The sequence below is a fragment of the Melanotaenia boesemani genome, chromosome 4, assembly GCF_017639745.1.
Source record: "Melanotaenia boesemani isolate fMelBoe1 chromosome 4, fMelBoe1.pri, whole genome shotgun sequence".
NCBI classification, from domain to species: domain Eukaryota; kingdom Metazoa; phylum Chordata; class Actinopteri; order Atheriniformes; family Melanotaeniidae; genus Melanotaenia; species Melanotaenia boesemani.
Window position 1 is genome coordinate 29,732,984 of NC_055685.1, and position 19,444 is coordinate 29,752,427.

At 39.9% G+C, this 19,444-nt stretch overlaps 1 protein-coding gene across 1 annotated transcript in view; it reads left to right on the forward strand.

Annotated features, from left to right (window-relative positions):
* pkd1a (polycystic kidney disease 1a) overlaps positions 1-19,444 on the forward strand; it is a 78,584-nt gene that overhangs the window by 37,410 nt on the left and 21,730 nt on the right. The window contains exons 13-27 of the mRNA XM_041983009.1: positions 656-918; positions 1,009-1,377; positions 4,026-4,508; positions 4,603-4,734; positions 6,009-6,184; positions 6,962-7,092; positions 7,195-9,785; positions 10,879-11,073; positions 11,194-11,493; positions 11,602-12,038; positions 12,350-12,500; positions 15,285-15,437; positions 15,646-15,786; positions 17,240-17,561; positions 17,703-17,919. Coding sequence (XP_041838943.1) covers positions 656-918; positions 1,009-1,377; positions 4,026-4,508; positions 4,603-4,734; positions 6,009-6,184; positions 6,962-7,092; positions 7,195-9,785; positions 10,879-11,073; positions 11,194-11,493; positions 11,602-12,038; positions 12,350-12,500; positions 15,285-15,437; positions 15,646-15,786; positions 17,240-17,561; positions 17,703-17,919 — 6,061 coding nt within the window. The remainder of the gene's footprint in view (positions 1-655; positions 919-1,008; positions 1,378-4,025; positions 4,509-4,602; positions 4,735-6,008; positions 6,185-6,961; positions 7,093-7,194; positions 9,786-10,878; positions 11,074-11,193; positions 11,494-11,601; positions 12,039-12,349; positions 12,501-15,284; positions 15,438-15,645; positions 15,787-17,239; positions 17,562-17,702; positions 17,920-19,444) is intronic.

The following is a 19,444-nucleotide window of genomic DNA, read 5'->3' on the forward strand; positions in this document are numbered from 1 at the left end:
ATAGTTCCCTGCCAAATCAAACAAAGTTCTCCGGACTATCCTGGTGTGAACGCGTGCTTACTTTTCGTTCTTTTCCTTGCTTCCTCCGATAATGTCCTCTTGGGTTTTTATGCTGAATCAGCCATGGTTCACATTCAAAACAAAAAGTATGTTGATAACCAGTTGCTCGCGTCTGACACAAAATAAAGCAAAACCCAGCAGTCAAGTGATGCTCTGAGCTGGAAAGAAAAAGTTAAGTGTGGCTTCTCAGCCTCAGGACACTGCAGAACAATGACAGCTCCAGGAATGTGCATAATGAATATCAGTGTACCATAAAAATGAGTCAGAAGCACAGAGTCTTAAAGTTGGAAACTTATGTAATGTCGCTTTAAATGAAGCTAAGGTGATCTCTTGTTCAATATAAACTGTAAAGAAAGCTGGAGTAAATTTTCTCAGCAGTGTTAGACTGGTGGTTCTAACACATTTAATATCCTGTTGTCTTCACATGATGAATAATTCATGTTTTAGAACTGTGATCTCCAAAAAAGCCTTTTTTTTTTTGTCTCTCTCTGATGATACTTTTCGAAACTAAAAAAATTTCATCTATCAAACAATAGTTGACTAATAGGTTATGATTGGTCAAAAATAATGATTGTAAATATATCTGATGTCTCAGGTTGTGGAGGTCCAGCGTGTGCTCCGGTTGCTGTTTGCGTACCAAATGACACAGTTAACAGTGATCCACCAAACTGCCCCCGTCTCGAGCAGTGGTGTCCCTTCCAGCGCCGGTGCCTGCCCCTGTCTAATCCTTGCCAGCCATCCACCTGTCCTAACTGCAGCCATGCTCACCACCTGCCAACTGGGACATGGAGGCCCCAATACATCCTAAAAGATGAAGTGGTCTTCACTCTACCAGCAGGACCAGCATCACACATACTGGTGAGAGGGTTTACTTTTGTTTCTAAGCTTATTCAGAGATGTTTTGTCCTGTATATCTAATAGAACAATCTTGATTCCCATTTCTCTCAGATACAAGACCAACTGGAGGACATTCTGGTTTCACGTGGCGATGTAATCGCTCTGCAGCATGACGGCAATCCATCTTCTCTTCTCCTGTGCCAGTCTTCTCCACAATCATTGTGGCGACAACCTGTTTGGACCCGTAAACTATCAGAGTGGTTCAGTACTAACAACACCAGACAGTCACCAGGTACATTGACTGACCCCACGCCTGACCCAGAGCATCACATGGAGGTGCTGGTGGTTGATGGCAAGGGATACTGGCTGGAGGAAGTAGCTTGCCCAATCAGAGTGCTTTATGTGGGAAAGAATAAAACACAGCTGCAGGGAGCCCAGTTGTCTGCTGGTCTACCCGAGCCTGGACTCTACAGCCTGCTGGTAAGTCATCACTTCTTATGTCATATCCCATCATGCATCTGACACACACACAGTCTAAGGCAACACAGCAGTGTAAAGCATGTGGAATTGAGCTCTGTATTTTATGTCACTGAATACAACACTTTAAACATTTAAAAGCACATGTACCACTGTTTGTGGTACATGTTTATAACATTAGCACTCAAATCCCTGTTAGAGGTAAAAAGAAGTTGTAGTGGTGTGAAAATGTAAATGAAAACAGGCACCATGAGGTCTCAAAAAAAGTTGGGACGGGGTTGTGTTTACCACTTTGTAGCATCTTCTTTTCTGTAACAACTGTATATAAGTGTTTGCTAACAGGAATCCAGCTGTTAGACCTTTGGTACAGGATGTTTGACCCATTCTTTTGCCTGATACAAGATTTTAGGTGCTCAAATTGGGTCTTGTTAGTCATATTTTGGGGTTTCAAGATGCACCAAATATTTCTATTTGATGAAAGGTCTGTTTTGCAGACAGGTCAGCACTAAGACTCCTCTAATACAAAACAGTGCCTTTGTTAATTGATGCAAATGCAGTTTAGCATTGTGTTGCTGAAATATACATGGTATTCCATTAAAAAGATGTTGTCTGGATGGGAGCATATGCCTCTCAAAAACCTTCATGTACCCTTCAGTACTGATATTGTCTTTCTAAATGTACAAGTTGCCAGTTCATTATATGATAATCTAATTTTTAAAGAGGAAAGAGATGATATGGTATGCACGATTTCCAACAACATTTTAATTTTCCATTTATCTGACCACAGAAAAGTTTCCTCCTCTGCCTCAGTCCATTTAAGCGAGCTTTGCTTCATGAAAGACAGACACATTATGTACGTTTTTGGCTTCTTCTTTGCATGATATAGCTTTAACCTCTATTTGCGGGTGGCACAGTGAACTCTCGTCACAGATAATGACTTCTGGAAGTGTTCCGAACTCCGTGCAGTGTTTCCATATTGGAATTAATGCAGCACCATCCAAGGGACCGATATTATTATTATTATTATTATTATTATTATTATTATTATTATTATTATTATTATTATTATTAATAATAATAATAATAATAATAATAATAATAATAATAATAATAATAATAATAATACATTTTATTTTTTGGCGCCTTTCTATACCCAAGGTCAAAGGAAAAATAAATAAATAAAAACTAAAAATAAATTACGTAAGAGTTAAAAACAGGTTAAAAGACATTGATATAAAAGTGACATAAGACAGTCAGTTACATGATTTATAAGGAATAGGCCAGTTTAAACAGGTGGGTTTTGAGTGCAGATGTGAATGATGGAAGAGAATTGATGTTCCGAATCTCGGGTGGAAGTGAGTTCCAGAGCCAGTTGCTCTGCTCCCCATGGTAGAGAGACGGGCAGAGGGAACAGGAAGGTGAACGGAGGAGGATGACCTGAGAGCACGGGAGGGAGTCGCAATATGGAGGAGATCAGACAGATAAGGAGGGGCCAGATTGTGAATACCTTTGAAAGTGAGGACCAGTAACTTATAGTTGATTCTGTATTTTATTAGGAGCCAGTGGAGTTGTTGAAGTACAGGGGAAATATGTTGAAAGGAAGAGGTGCAAGTCAGGATACGAGCAGCAGAGTTCTGGAGAAGCTGCAGTTTTTGAAGTGATTTATTGGGAAGACCGAAGAGGAGTGAGTTACATTATATGCGAGATGTGACAAGACTATGGATAAGGATTGCAGCAGCATGCGGAGTGAGTGATGAGCGCAGACGATTGATATTACAAAGGTGGAAGTAAGCAGACCGAGTAATGCTATTGATGTGGGCTTGAAATGATAGGGTGCTGTCGAGAATGACGCCGAGACTCTTGACCTGAGGGGAGGGGAAAATGGCAGAACTGTTAATGTTGATGGAGAAACTGTGAGACTTGGTTAGAGTGGAGGGCGTACCGACAAGTAGAACCTCAGTTTTACTGCTGTTGAGTTTGAGAAAATTGGAGGAGAACCATGCTTTGATTTCCTGGAGACAGTCAGAGGGAGAGGAAGGTGGAAGAGAAAAGTACGGTTTGGAGGAGATGTAGAGCTAGGATGATCACAGACATCCAATCCAAAGTTGTCTCCAGAGATGTCTCCAGATTCTCAGGATCTTATGATGATGTTATGTATTGTAGATGACGGAAAATTCAAAGTCTTTGTAATTTTACATTAAGAAACACTAGAATTAAATTGCACCAACAATTTGTTGGTGCAGATTTTTGCAGATAGCTGAACCTCTGGCCATCTTTAGTTCTGAGAGAATCTTCGTTTTTAAGGTGCTCACTAGATGACCAGCTATGTTACTGACCTATTAACAGTTAACCTAATTATTTACAACATTTAGCTTTTGTTGCCTCCATCATAAATTTTTTAAACATGTTTCGACCAAATCCGGGATGAGCTAGTATTTTTAGAAACTTGTAAAATGCTTCACTTTCAACATTTGATATGATTTCTATGAGATTTGAAAATCACTATGTTGGGCTTTTTTTTACATTTCATAAAACATCCTGATATATTTGGAATTTGATGTTGTGAATTGATTTTTGGTTAATCTAAGAAAGTGCATGTTCCTGTATCTGGTATATAATAAATATTTGGACAAATTTTAATTTACCTTCAGGTGAACTCCGCTGAGCCATCATACAAAGCCACAGCATCCTGCCCCTTGAGGGTGGTGCCTCCTCTGGACTTGACGATCCTACATCCTCCTCCGCGCAATGGTACCCTCTATCTCCAGCCCAACGACACCAGGCTTCTGCTTTGTGTGCAGTCTCACTACGTAACAAGAGTATCTCAGCGCGGTAGTAATCGTAGTGTGACTTTCCAGTCTAAATGCCCCCCTGGCTTTTCATCCAATCCAGCTCTCTGTCAGCCTGGGATCATCTCAGGGTCAGGCTCAGAACTTTCAGAGCCCAGTCTGTTTGCAGTGCTGGATCTGAACCTAGGAGAAGGAGAACAGAAAGGTCCGATACAGGTGGAGCTGGAGGCTAATAATAACGTGACAGAGGCAAGCCTGATGGTTGTCATTCACCTGGAAACGCCACTCAGAGGACTGGTGGTGCAGCCCCACCCTGCACACAGGGTGCTGATGGAGTCAGTCGTGGTTAGTGTGTGTGCTTTTCTTTGTGTTCAACAATAGTACTAAGAGACAATGTCTGATATTAATATTGTATACACCAAACTGCACTCTGTTTTAGAGCTACACTGCGTCAGTGCTGGAAGGGTCCAATCCCACATTTAAATGGACAGTCGATGACAAGCCCAACTTCACTTACTACAACTCGGTCCTCAATGTCATCTACCAGCACGCTGCCACCTATAAGCTCACAGTGAGTTTCAGTCACATGTTCATATTTAGCAAAGGTCAGGAGGTTATCCCTCTGCCAAACAGTCTTTTTTTGTTTCTTCACATGCCAAATATAACTTGTTTTTATTTCATATTGTATCTAACTAGTTTGTTGTTGATGCCAGAGTTTAGTTGAACTACATGTGAGTATGGTGATATGAATTTCTGACGGGTAGAAATGTTGCAGCAGCTAAACAAACTGGACCACAAAAGCCTCCGCCTTGGCCGAGGTTATGGTCAAGGTTCTAACTTTACAAACATTTTGGGGTAATCTTTTTTTTGTAAGATGACAGGTAGACATTTCATGGATCAGCAGCCTTAGTTTAGTTTAGTAAAGTTGAGACTTCAATTGTTTTAAGCAACAACTTAGGCACCAATCAGATTAACTGTTTAATTCTGTGTCTGATGTGTATCTATAGCTCCATATGTCAGGCCCACACACCATTGTGTGTTAATGTATCACACCCATGTCTATTCTGCCTTCCTGTTTATCAACAGCAGAATACGTAAGCAATGGCACAGCGAACAGGGATCCGCCAAATTCTCCGACTGAATTACATGACTTTTATCTGTTAAGTTGGGAAAAACATTTTTCTCCTACTTTTGTTATATTTTTGGGCCCACTTTTTACATATCAAGAATTGTATTATGATTAAATGCCCTGTATAATGTAAACATACCGTATCAGTTCTCTGATCTGGTCTGGTGTCCATGTCAGTGTTAAAATCTCTAATCACATGATTATATATTTAGCCATGTAATCAGAGAAGTGTTTGACAACACCCCTCAAACACAACCATCATCACTAAATTAACAAGGGAAAAACAAAGAGCTGCAGAAAACTTGCCTACCTCTGTAAACATGGAGGTTGATCATATTTTGATATACCTAAAACTTAATTATTATTTCTATGAATGACATCATAAGATGGAAATCTATCATACGTGTGAATCTCAACTCATGAATGCCCCTGACAGTGTGCATTTTGAATATCTTGAGGACTACGATTGATTGTTAGTCTGCATGCATCAGACATGTCGGCGTGCTGAAACAGTCAAAATCCAAAGATTTATGATAGAAACGTACCTAAACCTGTAACTGTAGACTTCTTAAATATCTCAATAAAGGATAAATCAGTAAATCTGACGGTGATATCAGTTTGATTTATGAGACTTGTAATTTGTATGTTGTTGTCATGACACATTTACATAAAATACAAGATTACATCATCTTACTGCTGTGTTACGTTGCTTCCAGGTAACAGCTATCAACCACATCAGCACTCTCACGGAGCACTTCAATGTAATCGTGGACCGACTGCAGCCCATGGCCGATCTCACAGTAAACGGCGTGCCAGATGTGGTTCCTCAGGGCTCCAATCAGACTCTCACCACCTCTGTGATGGTGGACATTTCAGTGGCAGCCACCTTTCGGTATGAAGATGGACAGCATGGTTGCTAAATGAACAGCTTGATAGATATTCCCTGCAGTCTTTTTTAAACAGAATCCTAATATATATATATATATATATATATATATATATATAGAATAGAAAATAGAATAGAAAATACTTTATTAATCCCTTTGGAAATTTGGGGGTATATATATATATATATATATATATATATATATATATATATATATATATATATATATATATACACATATATGCCTCTGTGTTTTGTATTGTCTGTTGTTTTAAAGCTGAGTGTATTTGTTCTTCTCTATCAGCGCCTTCTCTTAGTCTTTACTCTGTTTTTGTCCTACTGTGTGCCACAACAGAACTACAGTAGTCAAGTCAAAGCAGAGCCTCAGATTTATAACTATGTGGTCAGCGAAGATTGCTGACAAGAATTTTCCTCTCTGTGCAGCTGTTTCCCCTGTACTTTTCCCTTTTTCCCCTCCTTTTTTATACATTTTCCCACCCTCACTCTTTAGAGCACTCTACCTTTTTCCTTCTTTTTTCCTGTTAGTCCAAAGAGCCTCCATGAGTTCTGAATTTCCATTTCTCCTTCTCCAAACCCACTACTGTGTTGTCAAAGAAAAAAAGATTCACATTTTCCAGCTTTTAACTCAGCCAGTATATTTGTGTGTACTGGTGTTACTCATATTGTGGAAACATAAATCTGCTTACAGTCACATTGTGGGGAGCAAACTGAGGCAAATGGTCTTTCTTCTTTCTTTTTCTTTTTTTTTTTTTTTGGCTGCAGATGGTCTTTCGGTGACGGTGGATATGACGAGTTTGAATTCAAGCCTCCTTATTCTCCATCCCACCTACGTCCAGATTCCCCTAATCAAATTCTCTTGAGCAAAAACATCACCTATGTCTACTCTCAGCCAGGTAATACCTCCATGCTGTTCCAGTTACAAAAATCAGCATATCTACAAGCAGACGTCTTATCATTTGTCCTTTTTCCCAATTTCCCTGTCTCTTTCTGTACAGGAATATACACAGCACTGGTGTCAGTGTCCAACTGTTATGAGAACATCAGTCAGAGCATCAACATGAGTGTTTACAGCATCCTCACCCGTGTAAACATTCAAACAGATCCACAACTTCTCATTGGTAAATCAGCCGTTTTCGAGGCCCATCCTCTGCCCTCACCTTATGGCATTCACTATGAGTGGCACTTTGGAGACGGTTCTGCCCTCCAACACGGTCGGCGTGTGCAACACACCTTTTCGCAAAGTGGCCCCTTCAATGTGTGTGTATCAGTAAACAACACCATCAGTTACATGGAGGCTTGTGCTGAGATGTTTGTGTATGAGGAGATTGAAGGTCTAACAGGTCAAAGCTCCTCTCCCACTGAGCTTCACAGCCTTACTACAGTCAGCGCTCATGTTGCTGCTGGAAATAACATTACATGGATGTTCTCAATGGGTGATGGCGAAATCTATGTTGGTTCTGAACCTGATGTGTCACACAAATACATTGAAGAAGGGAACTACACTGTAAATGTGACGGCCATGAATGCTGTGAGCTCTGGCTATATGATCCTTCCTGTTCACGTCTTTGTCTTCCAAGTTAAAAGAATGGAGCCATCTGGATGTGTTCAGGAGCAGTCCACCATCAACTTTCAAGCCTGGGTGTCTGGTAATGCATCTGTTCATTTGTATGAGTGGAACTTTGGGGATGAGACCCCCAACAAGCTACAATATGGCAATCCTAGAATATCGCATATTTACCAGAAAAGTGGGAACTACCGCCTCTCCCTGCTGCTTTCCAGTGGAATTAACAAGGCCACCAAGGCCAATTTCTTCAACTGGGTGTGTGTTCAGCCAGCGTTGACCAACATAAGCTTCACCCCTGAGAAATCACACTACGCTGTTGGGGAAGAAATACAGTTCCAAGTCATAGCTGAGCCTGAATTTAACTATAGCTATCAATGGGACTTTGGTAGGGAGGAAGACCTTGTGCTTGTCCATGGTTCTAGGAATATTGTTACAACTTATAAAAAACCAGGTCACTACAAAGTGACAGTACATGTTTTCAATAACATCTCTTCCAGTAACAGTAGTGCTGTAATTGAGGTTTTGATACCCATTGGACCAATTGTTATTCAACATAATGGCACGAAGTACAATAACCTAACACTGGGAGCTCCATACTCTTTCATGACTTCTTCCTTTGCCTCGGATGTTACTTACACCTGGAATTTTGGAGATGGAAATGTGTTCAAAGGTCAGAATATCCTCCATACCTACAACATCTCTGGGAACTACAATATAACACTGAAAGCAACCAACACAGTTAGCCACAATGACACCGTTTTACCTGTTTCTGTGCTGTCACCAATCCGTGGGTTGACAGTCAACGCCAGCTTGATAAATGTGCCTTTAAATGCTTCAGTCCACTTTGAGGCCCACATGGAGGAGGGAGATGATGTCCGGTACTCTTGGATTCTGTGTGATAGCTGCACCTCAATACCAGGAATCTTCACCAAGTCCTACACGTTCCGCTCTGTTGGCACTTTCAACATAATTGTGATAGCAGAGAATGATGTAGGAACAGCACAGGCGAGCATCTTCTTGTTTGTCCAACGTGAGTTGGAGGGTCTGCAGATTTTAGCAGAGGAGATGGACAGTTGTTGCTATGCCACAGACCGTGTCCTACGCCTTCATGCAGAATTAAAGGAGGGCACCAACATGACCTTTACTTGGAACATCATCAGAGAGCTGGATCCTACTAGTTCTTTCAACATAAGTGGGAAGACTGTGGAGCTAAATTTCTCTAAGCCTGGTCCCTGTGACATCTTTCTGTGGGCAGCAAATCTTCTCGGACAGCTGTCCGTTAATAGAACCATTCGCTTCCTCGAACCAGCTGAAGGTGTGTACCTGCAGATCAGCAGCAACCCAGTTGCTGTCGGTGCTCCAACAAACCTGACTGTTCTGACTATAAAAGGCTCAGATCTGCAGTATCAGTGGTCTGTGGATGGAAACAATCTGCAGTATAATGAGCCCTGGCTGATGCACAATTTCAGCCGTCCAGGCCAAAAACACGTTACTGTAGAGGTCTTCAATGACGTTAGCTCAGAGGTTGTGTCAGAGATAGTCACTGTACAGGAAGTCATTTCTGGGCTTAATTTCTCAGCTACTAATGTGACCATGGAAAATTATGTAGCAACAGGTGTCAGTGTGTCTCTGGAGGGGGAGGTGCAAACAGGAACGAACGTGACATGGACATGGCAATGGAAAGGAAAAACTCAAACAGGAAGGCAAACTTCTTTGATTTTCCAGCAGCCAAGTACAACTGTCATTACTTTGAATGCCACCAATGATGTCAGCGGACAAGTGGTTTCCAGAGAGTTCTTTGTTCAGGACAGCATTCAAAAGTTGGAGCTGAAGGCAAGTAAGAAGCTTGCAGCAGTCAATGAAGAGGTGAAGTTCACCATTTCCATGGCCGCAGGTACAGACGTTCAACTGGCCCTCAGCATCAGCGGCAACACCACCAATCTCCAGGGCCTTAACCAGACCTTCACCTACGTCTTCACAAGCGTGAAAACACACATGGTGAATCTCACTGCTCTCAATAAGGTACGTCAAGATGAATTTTCCTATTTATGTCCATGATTAAACTAAAGCAAAAGTACCAATGGCAAGAAATAGCATCAAATAAAGTCCTCAGAATCACACATTTTCTTAATATTGTTTCAAATCAGTGGTGGAATAGTTGAGTATCACTTCCTTGCATGCACATTTACAATGTTTATGCTAACAATCCACAAACAGTATTTTTGGCACACACAATTGCAACCTTATGACATCATTTTCAGGCATTATTTTCTGACATGTAGTGAGGAATATTGTTCATGATGTGAGGTATCATCTGCAAAACACTACCCTCAGTATTTGACCTTCTGCAATTTTAACTACTGCATTGATGCAAATGAGTTTTTCTTGTAAGTGATAAAGACTTGTTTAGATTTAACACAACCATGCAGGACTAAGTCTCGAGCCCCTATATCCTGAGTTAGGAGGTTTATTTATGCTTTTATTGATTCAGGTATCAGACAACAATACACATTTATCTGAAAATTGTTTAACCAGTTTTTATATCCCAGAGATGGTCTACACTAAAGGCAGGTAGGTAGTGGAAGGCGCAGTCATTCACTATTCTTGTTTTTAGACCATTTGAATAGTTTTAGTCGCTGGTTTTGTTCAGCTGATCTACATAAAGCTGTTTGTCACAAAACTGTTGTGCAAATGTTTCTATCCAGCCATCCATTTTCTATACCGCTTAGTCCAATTCAGGGTAGCAGAGAAGCTGGAACCTATACCAGGAATTAGCAGGCGAGAGGCAGGGTACACCCTGGATAGGTCACCAGTCCATCGCAGGCAAATTATTCTATGGGTCTTCAAATTTTTTATTAAATCAGAATCAAATGCAGCAGGTTAAGAGTGTCAACTTCTGGCTTTTTGTTTCTGCTCTCAGCTGTGCAACTATGGGGGCCACTATGTATGTAATCTCTAACAAGTCCAGTGATGCAACTACCGCACACCACTGAAAACTGAGCAGTCCATACTGTTAGCTGCACCTGCAATGCACAGATTACATCAGGATGATATGAAACTTCATGCCTAATTGCGCATTTGTGTGCTTTTTTTCTGTTTCAATATGACATCCCAGGTGAGTAACTGTAAGAGGAATGTCCAGGTGGAAGTGATGGAGCCGGTGCGTGGACTTTCCATTCAGGGAATCGGAGCAGCGATCCCTGTGGGTATGAAGAAGGTGTTTGTAGCCAGCATCCTGATGGGCAAACCTGTTAGTTTCATTTGGACTTTTGAGCTGAAGTCCCGCAAGGATACATCTATTGGCAAAGAGGTGTGGTTACTTACACACAAAAAATAATAATTAAAAGAAATATATATTCCGAAATACATCACAAAATGGCAAACAGCTACAACCTGAACAATGACATCTCATTGATTTACACAACTTCAGGTGCCTTACACCCCAGAAGTTCCAGGCATGTTGAAGATCCATCTGAAGGCTTTAAACAGCCTGCATGATCAGGTGATCAACGGCCAGATTGAGGTGCAGAACGTGCTGAAGTTTGCCAAACTGTACGCGGTGCCACAGGACACTTTCGTCTACAAGACGGTGACCCTGAATGCCTCCATCACGCCCATATCTACTCCTGTCACTTGCCTGTGGGACTTTGGTGATGTCTCTACTCCAGTTCACACCAACACCTCAACTGTGGATTATAAATATAGAGTCCCAGGACATTACCGGGTCCACGTATGTATATTTTGACCCCTGAGATCATTTTATTTCCTAGATGCTGCTTGTGAGACCTTACCATCCTGTTAGATTTGTGATTTCACCAGCTTGTCTCTTTCCTACCAGGTAAACTGCAGTAACCTGGTGAGCTGGGTGTCGGCCCAGGTGGAGGTAAACATCAGTGTTTTAGAGTGTGAGGAGCCAGAAGTGCAGGTAGCTCAGACCCGCCTAGCCATCTGGCGCTCCCAGTCTGTAACGGTGGAGGCTAGCGTGGACTTGAAAGACTGCATACGCTACAGACATCAGTACCTCTGGGAGATAGTTTCAGGTTCCTCGTGTGATGATGAAATGATAAAGGACAACGCTTCACCTTCTCGATCAGAGACCCGGTCTTCTCAGTTTTCCCCTGGCCTGCCGATGGAGGTGGACACACAACAGCTGAAGCTGTCGTTACCAAAGATGACTCTGGCGGCTGGGAACTATAGCTTGGTATTTTCTCTGTCATATGAAGGCGTGCCACTCAGGAAAGCTGCCTGTTTGCAACTCAGCGTCATGGCTGACAAGTAAGTAGAAAAACCAAAAATTATATATTGTGACAGTTTTCTTGCAAATTACTCTCCATATGCTTGAACGTGTTGATTTATGAGCGTAAACTAGGAGGACAATTACTAGGATTTTATTTATTGATAAACTGTTCCTCAGCAGTTCACTTAAAGTGAATGCTGCCATCATATTGTTGGGATTTGGAAGCCGAACATGACAGTTGCTTATCATGTCCATCACTGCGCAGGTCCTCTCACAAATCTGTGCTGAAGCACCTAACTCTGTTGAGCTGCAGAATAACAGAAGAAAATGCACTTCTTCTTTCTGTTAGACTGAGGCCCATCATTGAAGGAGGAACCTACAGGGTGTGGTCCAGGATGCAGGACCTGCAGCTCAGTGCAGAGCAGTCTTACGACCCCAACATGGACCCAGAGAGCCAGTCTCTACTTCACTACCACTGGGAGTGTCAAAGTACTTCAAAGGTACAAAAAGGACAAGTAAAATGTGTTTTTTTGTGTGTTAATTAGCCGTCTAAATGATGTGACAGTAAAAAGAAGAAACACTAGTTCAACTGCTCTTCGAGTGGTATCTTTGCTTTAGAATTAAACTATTACCTGTCACAGTTAATTTAAGCTACGATTTCTTATAAAGAAGCTTGTTTTAGGAGTATAGTGCTTGATAATGCACAGTATAATGGATGGCATGTTACCTTTCCCTCTGCTTCTACAAGACTGATTTAGTGTTAAACTGTCAAACTAATATCAGCTTTTTAATTTTATTGTTGAAGTTTCTAATAGTGAAGAATCAGTGAACAGAGTTTTGATGGAAGAGATAATTTTGTAAAGGAGTTTGTGTGAAAATTGCCTTCAAAGAAGTTTGACAACATTGACATGAGGAGGAGAAAGTTCAAAGCATTAAATAGTTGCATTTGGGATGCTTCCTTCATATTTCTGTTAATGTAATGAAGCCTGATAAAGGACTTACTTTATTTTCACTTACATTGTGTTGTAACATTTGCATCCACCCAGAACCTTTTATTCTATCCACATCACTCTCAATACAGAGCTTTACTAGAGCAGTTTCTTAGGTGGTTTATTCTTGTCTGGATGGTTGCCACTGTATTAAGAGCCATGTGTCAGAGGTTGATGTGAAAATATCTTTACACAATGTAATGAATTACTTTACTCTAAACATGACTTCATGTGGGTTAAAGGGATCGAAATACTGTTTACTTTACAGCATCATACCTAGAGTAAAGTTTGAATCAGGTTCTGGCAAATATTGCATGTGAACATTCTGTGTGTCTTTTGAGTAGTAGAGAGTGTGTTGATTTGATGTTTTTCACACTCACTGCTTCTGTTGTTGGGCGGTAACACATTCTGCCGGAGCAGAAAAAGAGCAAAATGTGAGACCCAATGGGAAGGGTGTGTCCAGCAGAATGAAGTCCAGTTGTATGTACATCCCTGTGAGGGCCAGTTTTAGATTGAATGTGGACATTTGTTAAGGGGGGGGGGGGTGTGAAGGCTTGTTTTATGATCAAGGCTTAAGTAAAAAAATAGGGAATGTGGTATATCATAAAGGTCTTGTGTGTATGTGTGCATGTATGCTGCAGAGGAAGGCATTTATAGGGTTATGTAATTGTATGGAGATAAACTCAGCATTCCACAGCCAGGGCTTTGCTCCCCACCCTGACAATTACACAGTCCACATCAACAGCATCACTCACATTCACACACACACTCACAGCTGCACAGCACTGCTGATAAAGGGAAAGTAAAACACTCAGTTTAAATGCAGACAGGGAAATGTGTTGCAGAAACACTCAAGGTGTAGACACTGAAAGATGTCAAAGATGGTCATACCCCCCTCAATCTAAAAAAATTCAGATAAAATAATGTTTTCTTAAAAAAAAAAAATTAAAAAAAAAATAAATAAATAAATAAATATATATATATATATATATATATATATATAAATAAATATATATATATATATATATATATATATATATATATATATATATATATATATATGTATATATATGTATATATATATATATATATATATATATGTATATATATGTATATATATATGTATATATATATGTATATATATATATATATATATATATATATATATATGTATATATATATATATATATATATATATATATATATATATATATATATGTATATATGTATATATATATATATATATATATATATATATATATATATATATGTATATATGTATATATATATATATATATGTATATATGTATATATGTATATATATATGTATATATATATATATATATGTATATGTATATATATGTATATATATATGTATATGTATATATATATGTATATGTATATATATATATGTATATGTATATATATATATATATATGTATATGTATATATATATATGTGTATATATATTTTCACTCATCCATTCAGTTTTATTGTATTTACTTACATATAATTTATGTAACAAAATATATAACAGTTCGGCAGAGTTTTGGAGTTGTGGTGAGAGTTCATCATTCTTGCAAAAAGAACACACTAATTTAATCCTTGAACTATCTGCGACTACCTCTGATGTGCTGACCTCAGGAAAGAGACTTACAAGTTAGTATGAAGCTGCTGTTCTTGTTTATTGGCACAAGAATTTTTTCATCTAAACATCTTTCAGTAACTTCAGAACTACAGCTCATATCTTTTTATTAAGTTAAATGGTTCCTTTCCTTAAACAGACTGCAATCAGTGGACTGGTTTTTATTGACTGGACAAAAGTACTGCAAAAACAGATTTTCAGAAATAGGAAATGTCCCGTCACTTAAACAGTCAGAGTTGTACTTGGTAAGCTTGATGTGAGAACGAGATACCTTATGGACATTGGGATCTTGGGATCTGATATTTCTATGATATAAGATAAATGTTAAAACAAAGAAGAAAATTTTAAAAGTACCCCATAATAGGGGTTAGAAACACCATCTCTGTTAGTATTAGCTCCACTGATAGCCTTCTGGAAGAACTTCAACCTCTATAAATAAGATGAGATCAGTTATAGAAGGACTAGACTAAACTTTTTTCACTAACTTGATGTCTTAACTGTGTAAATTCAGCTGTTACATTGAAGCTAGAGTATATTTAAATATGAGTTTCTCATTTTCAACTTGAAGATCAGCTCTTCACAAACACAAAGCTGATCTTGTTTTGTTTAAAGAAACATAAAGAAAACAATGTTCCAACATCTGTTCCCAGGGCCCGAAGCACTGCTCCAGTCTGAACTTCGGTCTTGGCTCCAATGGTCCAGTGCTGGGAATCTCAGGCTCTGAGCTGGAGGAAAAAGTGGAGTACACATTTAAACTGACCATCAGCAAAGACGGCATGACTCCAGAGTCCACCACACAGACCGTAAGTGAACACAGTGTCCTGCAGTTTGATTTCATTTGTGTACAAATCCATCAACGACAGCATTTACAGTGCTGAGAGGAATCAATCACTCCCTCCCTAAACCCCCTTGTGCTGCATCTTTGTCAAAACATTACAAGAACTCCTTTCAGATCAGAGTAACTGCATCTGTCCACCATCTGAGCTGTTCTCCTTCTTGGGTCTCTGGCAGGTGCTCGTGCAGAGCGGCCACATTCCCATGGTGTATCTGGAGTGTGTGTCATGTAAGGCCCAGGCCATTTATGAGATCAACCAGAACTCGTATGTCTACCTCAGAGGAAACTGCACCAACTGCCAGGGAAATTACCAAGGGGTAATTACACACACAGACCAAAAGCAAACAGAAACACAAACACATCCTGACTGAATCTGACTCTGTGTCTGTGATATGGTGTGGACCTGAATTTTCTGGACATTTTCTTCCATCTCTTTTGTTCGGCTCCACATTCTCACCTTTATTCAAACTTTCCTCTATAATTTAGTTATGCAGCAGTTATGTGTGGACATGAAAATGATGTCATCATAGAAGTGGAGGCAAAAAGAAAATGTTGTGTTCTAACTAACCTAAAGAAGCCATTTTAAAGACAGAACACGTGAGGTTTCTGGAGGTCTTCACAAGGCAGCTGGTTGCATACAGCTGTAGAATAATCTGTCTCAGTTCTTACACTGTACTGTAGTTTTCAATCTGTACCGGGGTAAATATGAATGTGCTTCTCTTGAATTTGACTTCATCGACATCAGTATATACATGTGTGGGCAGTTTAATCAGAGGAATTAAAAGAACACGTAAACTTTCAGTTTCAGTCTCAAACTCTTAGACGGGACGTAGTGTGACATTTTTTTCACAAGTTGACACTTTTCCTGAAATTATTAAGAAATATTTTTGATGTGTTTTGATCAAAACAACATACAGCTCTGTTTTGAGAAACTGGCTTCAGGGTGTGGAGGAAACCACTCAGCTCCACTCCACCCTTCTCTTCCATGAGTAACTGAGATCTGTCCATCATAAATTTAGAGATAAATATCATAACTAACTCATGTTTTTATGACTTACTCAAACTATGCAGAATTGAAATATTCTGAAGTGGCTGCATGTCAGAGTGGGTCATCAATTCTGGGCTTACATGGTTTAACCAAGATAAGATAATGACAAAGAGACCATTGCTGCTTCATGCTCTCGTGATATTGCAAAAGTTGGGGGCTTCATCTGCTATTTTTAATATGCAAGAAACAAAATGCTAAGTTTCCATGATGACCCACTCTGTCCTTCCTCTTGTGTGATCAACCTGCCCACTACATGGTAATATTACCAGTTGTGAGAGGAGAATTTCCAACTCTGAAGTGCATCGGTTGATATTAACTGTACAGGAAGTTCACTCCTTGTTCTTTGTACATTCTTTAATTAGTCTCTAACATTGATTATAATAATATTTTTTAGCTTTATGTAACTTCATCCTCCACAATTAAAGGAACTATTTTACATTTAATTTCATTGTAGGTTAAATCAGTATAACTAAAGTAGCTCTTTACATAGACACTAAGAAGAGGAAACGATCCAGTTCTGGCTAAATAAAGGTTCTTCTAACTGACTATCTAAAGCTCTTTAACAGTTTTATTGGTTTTGTGTATTTTTTTCCAGCTGAGCAAGAGAAAATTGTAACTTTTCTCATCCAACACAAGGAAACATAACATATGTCCAAAAGTCTAATTTTTCCCTTTAAATTTTTCTCCTGCAATTCATATCCCTCCTCCTGTTTGTCGTTCAGCGCTGGAGCGCCATGACGGTGCACAACGAGACTCTGGTCCTGGACTCTTCCTCCACCACCACAAGAAGTAATGACATGAATCTGGTGCTGCGGCAGGGTGTCCTGAGAGACGGGGCCTCTTACATCTTCACCCTGCATGTTACTGACGGGAGTTTGGATGGTGAGGGCGCCGCTTCCATCAGGCTGCGCCACAACATGCCCCCAGAAGGAGGGGAGTGTCACCTGAGAGGGGGAGGGGAAGCGGGAATGTTGTACGGGGATGGAGACACTGATGGCTGGAGGATACACACTTTGCTGGACCGGGTTCACTTTAACTGTTCAGGTGGGAAGACAGGAGATGTTTACCTCGCTGTCAATCCTTTTTCTTTACTTTTTTTTCTCTCTTTTTCTTCTTTTTGTCCATTTTTTTACATTCATTGTTTTTTCTCTTACACACGTTTTTGTTCTTGTCTTTACTCTGCAGGTTACAGTGATCTGGGGGTCTCAGAAACTCCTTTTCTGTACAGCCTGCTTGTGACACGGTGCAGAGAAGACTACTGTGAGGACTTCTGCGTTTACAAAGGCAGCAGTTCAGAGCACTCAGCCTTCCTGCCACCAGGCTTCAGCTCGGCTCGACACCGCGTCGCCGTGTCCATCACAGTGGAAGATCACCAGGGAGCTGCGAACATTGCACTTAATAAGTAATTATGTTTTATATTATTATTTAGTTATGTCATTTAGCAGTGGAACCAGTTCAATAAGATTCAGTCTATTTGAATATTTTCCAAAAACTTTCAAGATTTCAGAAAACTTAGTAATTTTTTCCATATATGTACAGGACACACACAACTGAAATTTTGTTTCTCTCTCTAACCCTTACAAAGCACATTAATATGTACAATGATTTTTTAAATAATATAAACAGTGTGGAACATGAAAAATACAGAATAAGACTAAGTAATACAAGAATATATGTGTGCAGTGTATCATCCGGACCGGTGTGAAATGTTAAGTGTCAGAAATGAAAGTGTCTGGAAAATGTCAAAATGGACGAGAGATTCTGGCTCTGTGAGGACAGGAGGCCTAGAGGGGAAGGGGATGAAGAAGTGGACTCACCTGCAATGTGTGGGCTATTCTGGGGGGAGGGGAGGGGGCCACCAAGGATCCTCCCAGCTGTTTGAACTATGTGCTGAAGGCTCTTTTGCATCTGATGGGGATGCTCTCAGTGGTGCTGTAGTAGATGGTGGAGACCGGAGCTCTGGCTTTTCCTAGTTTGTCCATTATTGTGATTTTGAATAAAATCCATGCTCTTCTCAAGAATTTTGTTTGGCTGCAGAGTTTTTACACAAAAATCAACTAATAACACCACAGAATTGAGGACACATTGAATGCTGCAGAACATTCAGCAAAACTAATGATCGCTCAAACAAAAAGACTTGGTCAATAACAAACCAGTCCTTTTAAACAAAAGTATATTTAAACTTAACATAAACAAATGTCCATTTCATCACAAGGGTAGCACATTCACACATGCCACCATCTGTTGAGCTGCTGTCTTCTGTATGGCAGTCAGCAGAGGAATGGGATGCAAGCTACCCTGAGGCCAGTCGGAGGATATTTTACAGATCTGAAGCTTTTGCTGGTAAACGCTGCTCTCTGGTAGTGGACCTGCAGCACTCTAGAGCAAACACAGTCAAAAACCAATGCTCGTGTTTCTCCCGTATATCTGCGACTAAAGCCTCCTAACTCGTGTCTTCTCTGGTCACACAAAGGTTTAATGACTGTAGGTGGTCAAAGGTTATGCCATCTCATCTTTCACACAATGCATTTTCTTCTCCCTTAAGCTTCATGCTAGTTGAAGCTCATCATTGAAGGTTCAAACGCGTTAGCATCACAGAAATAAGATGAATCAAAGAAATCTTAAAACTGTTACACTGTCCAAAAAAATACACATTTCATACATGTGTGAAACATCAACAATAATGAATGAGTACCGCGTGCGTGGACCACATGCACTGAATGAGACGTGTGTCCTTTTTCAGCATCCGTGTTGAATCTAACCCACAATGCCAACTGGTCACATGACACTCAGCAGAGTAAAGCTGTTTTATGCATTTTGACAAACTATTTTTACAATGTTAGATTTTAGACAGTAAAATGCATTTTTATCCTTTTTAAACCATCTTATTGTATTTTTAATATTTCAACAACTCAGACACACAATCT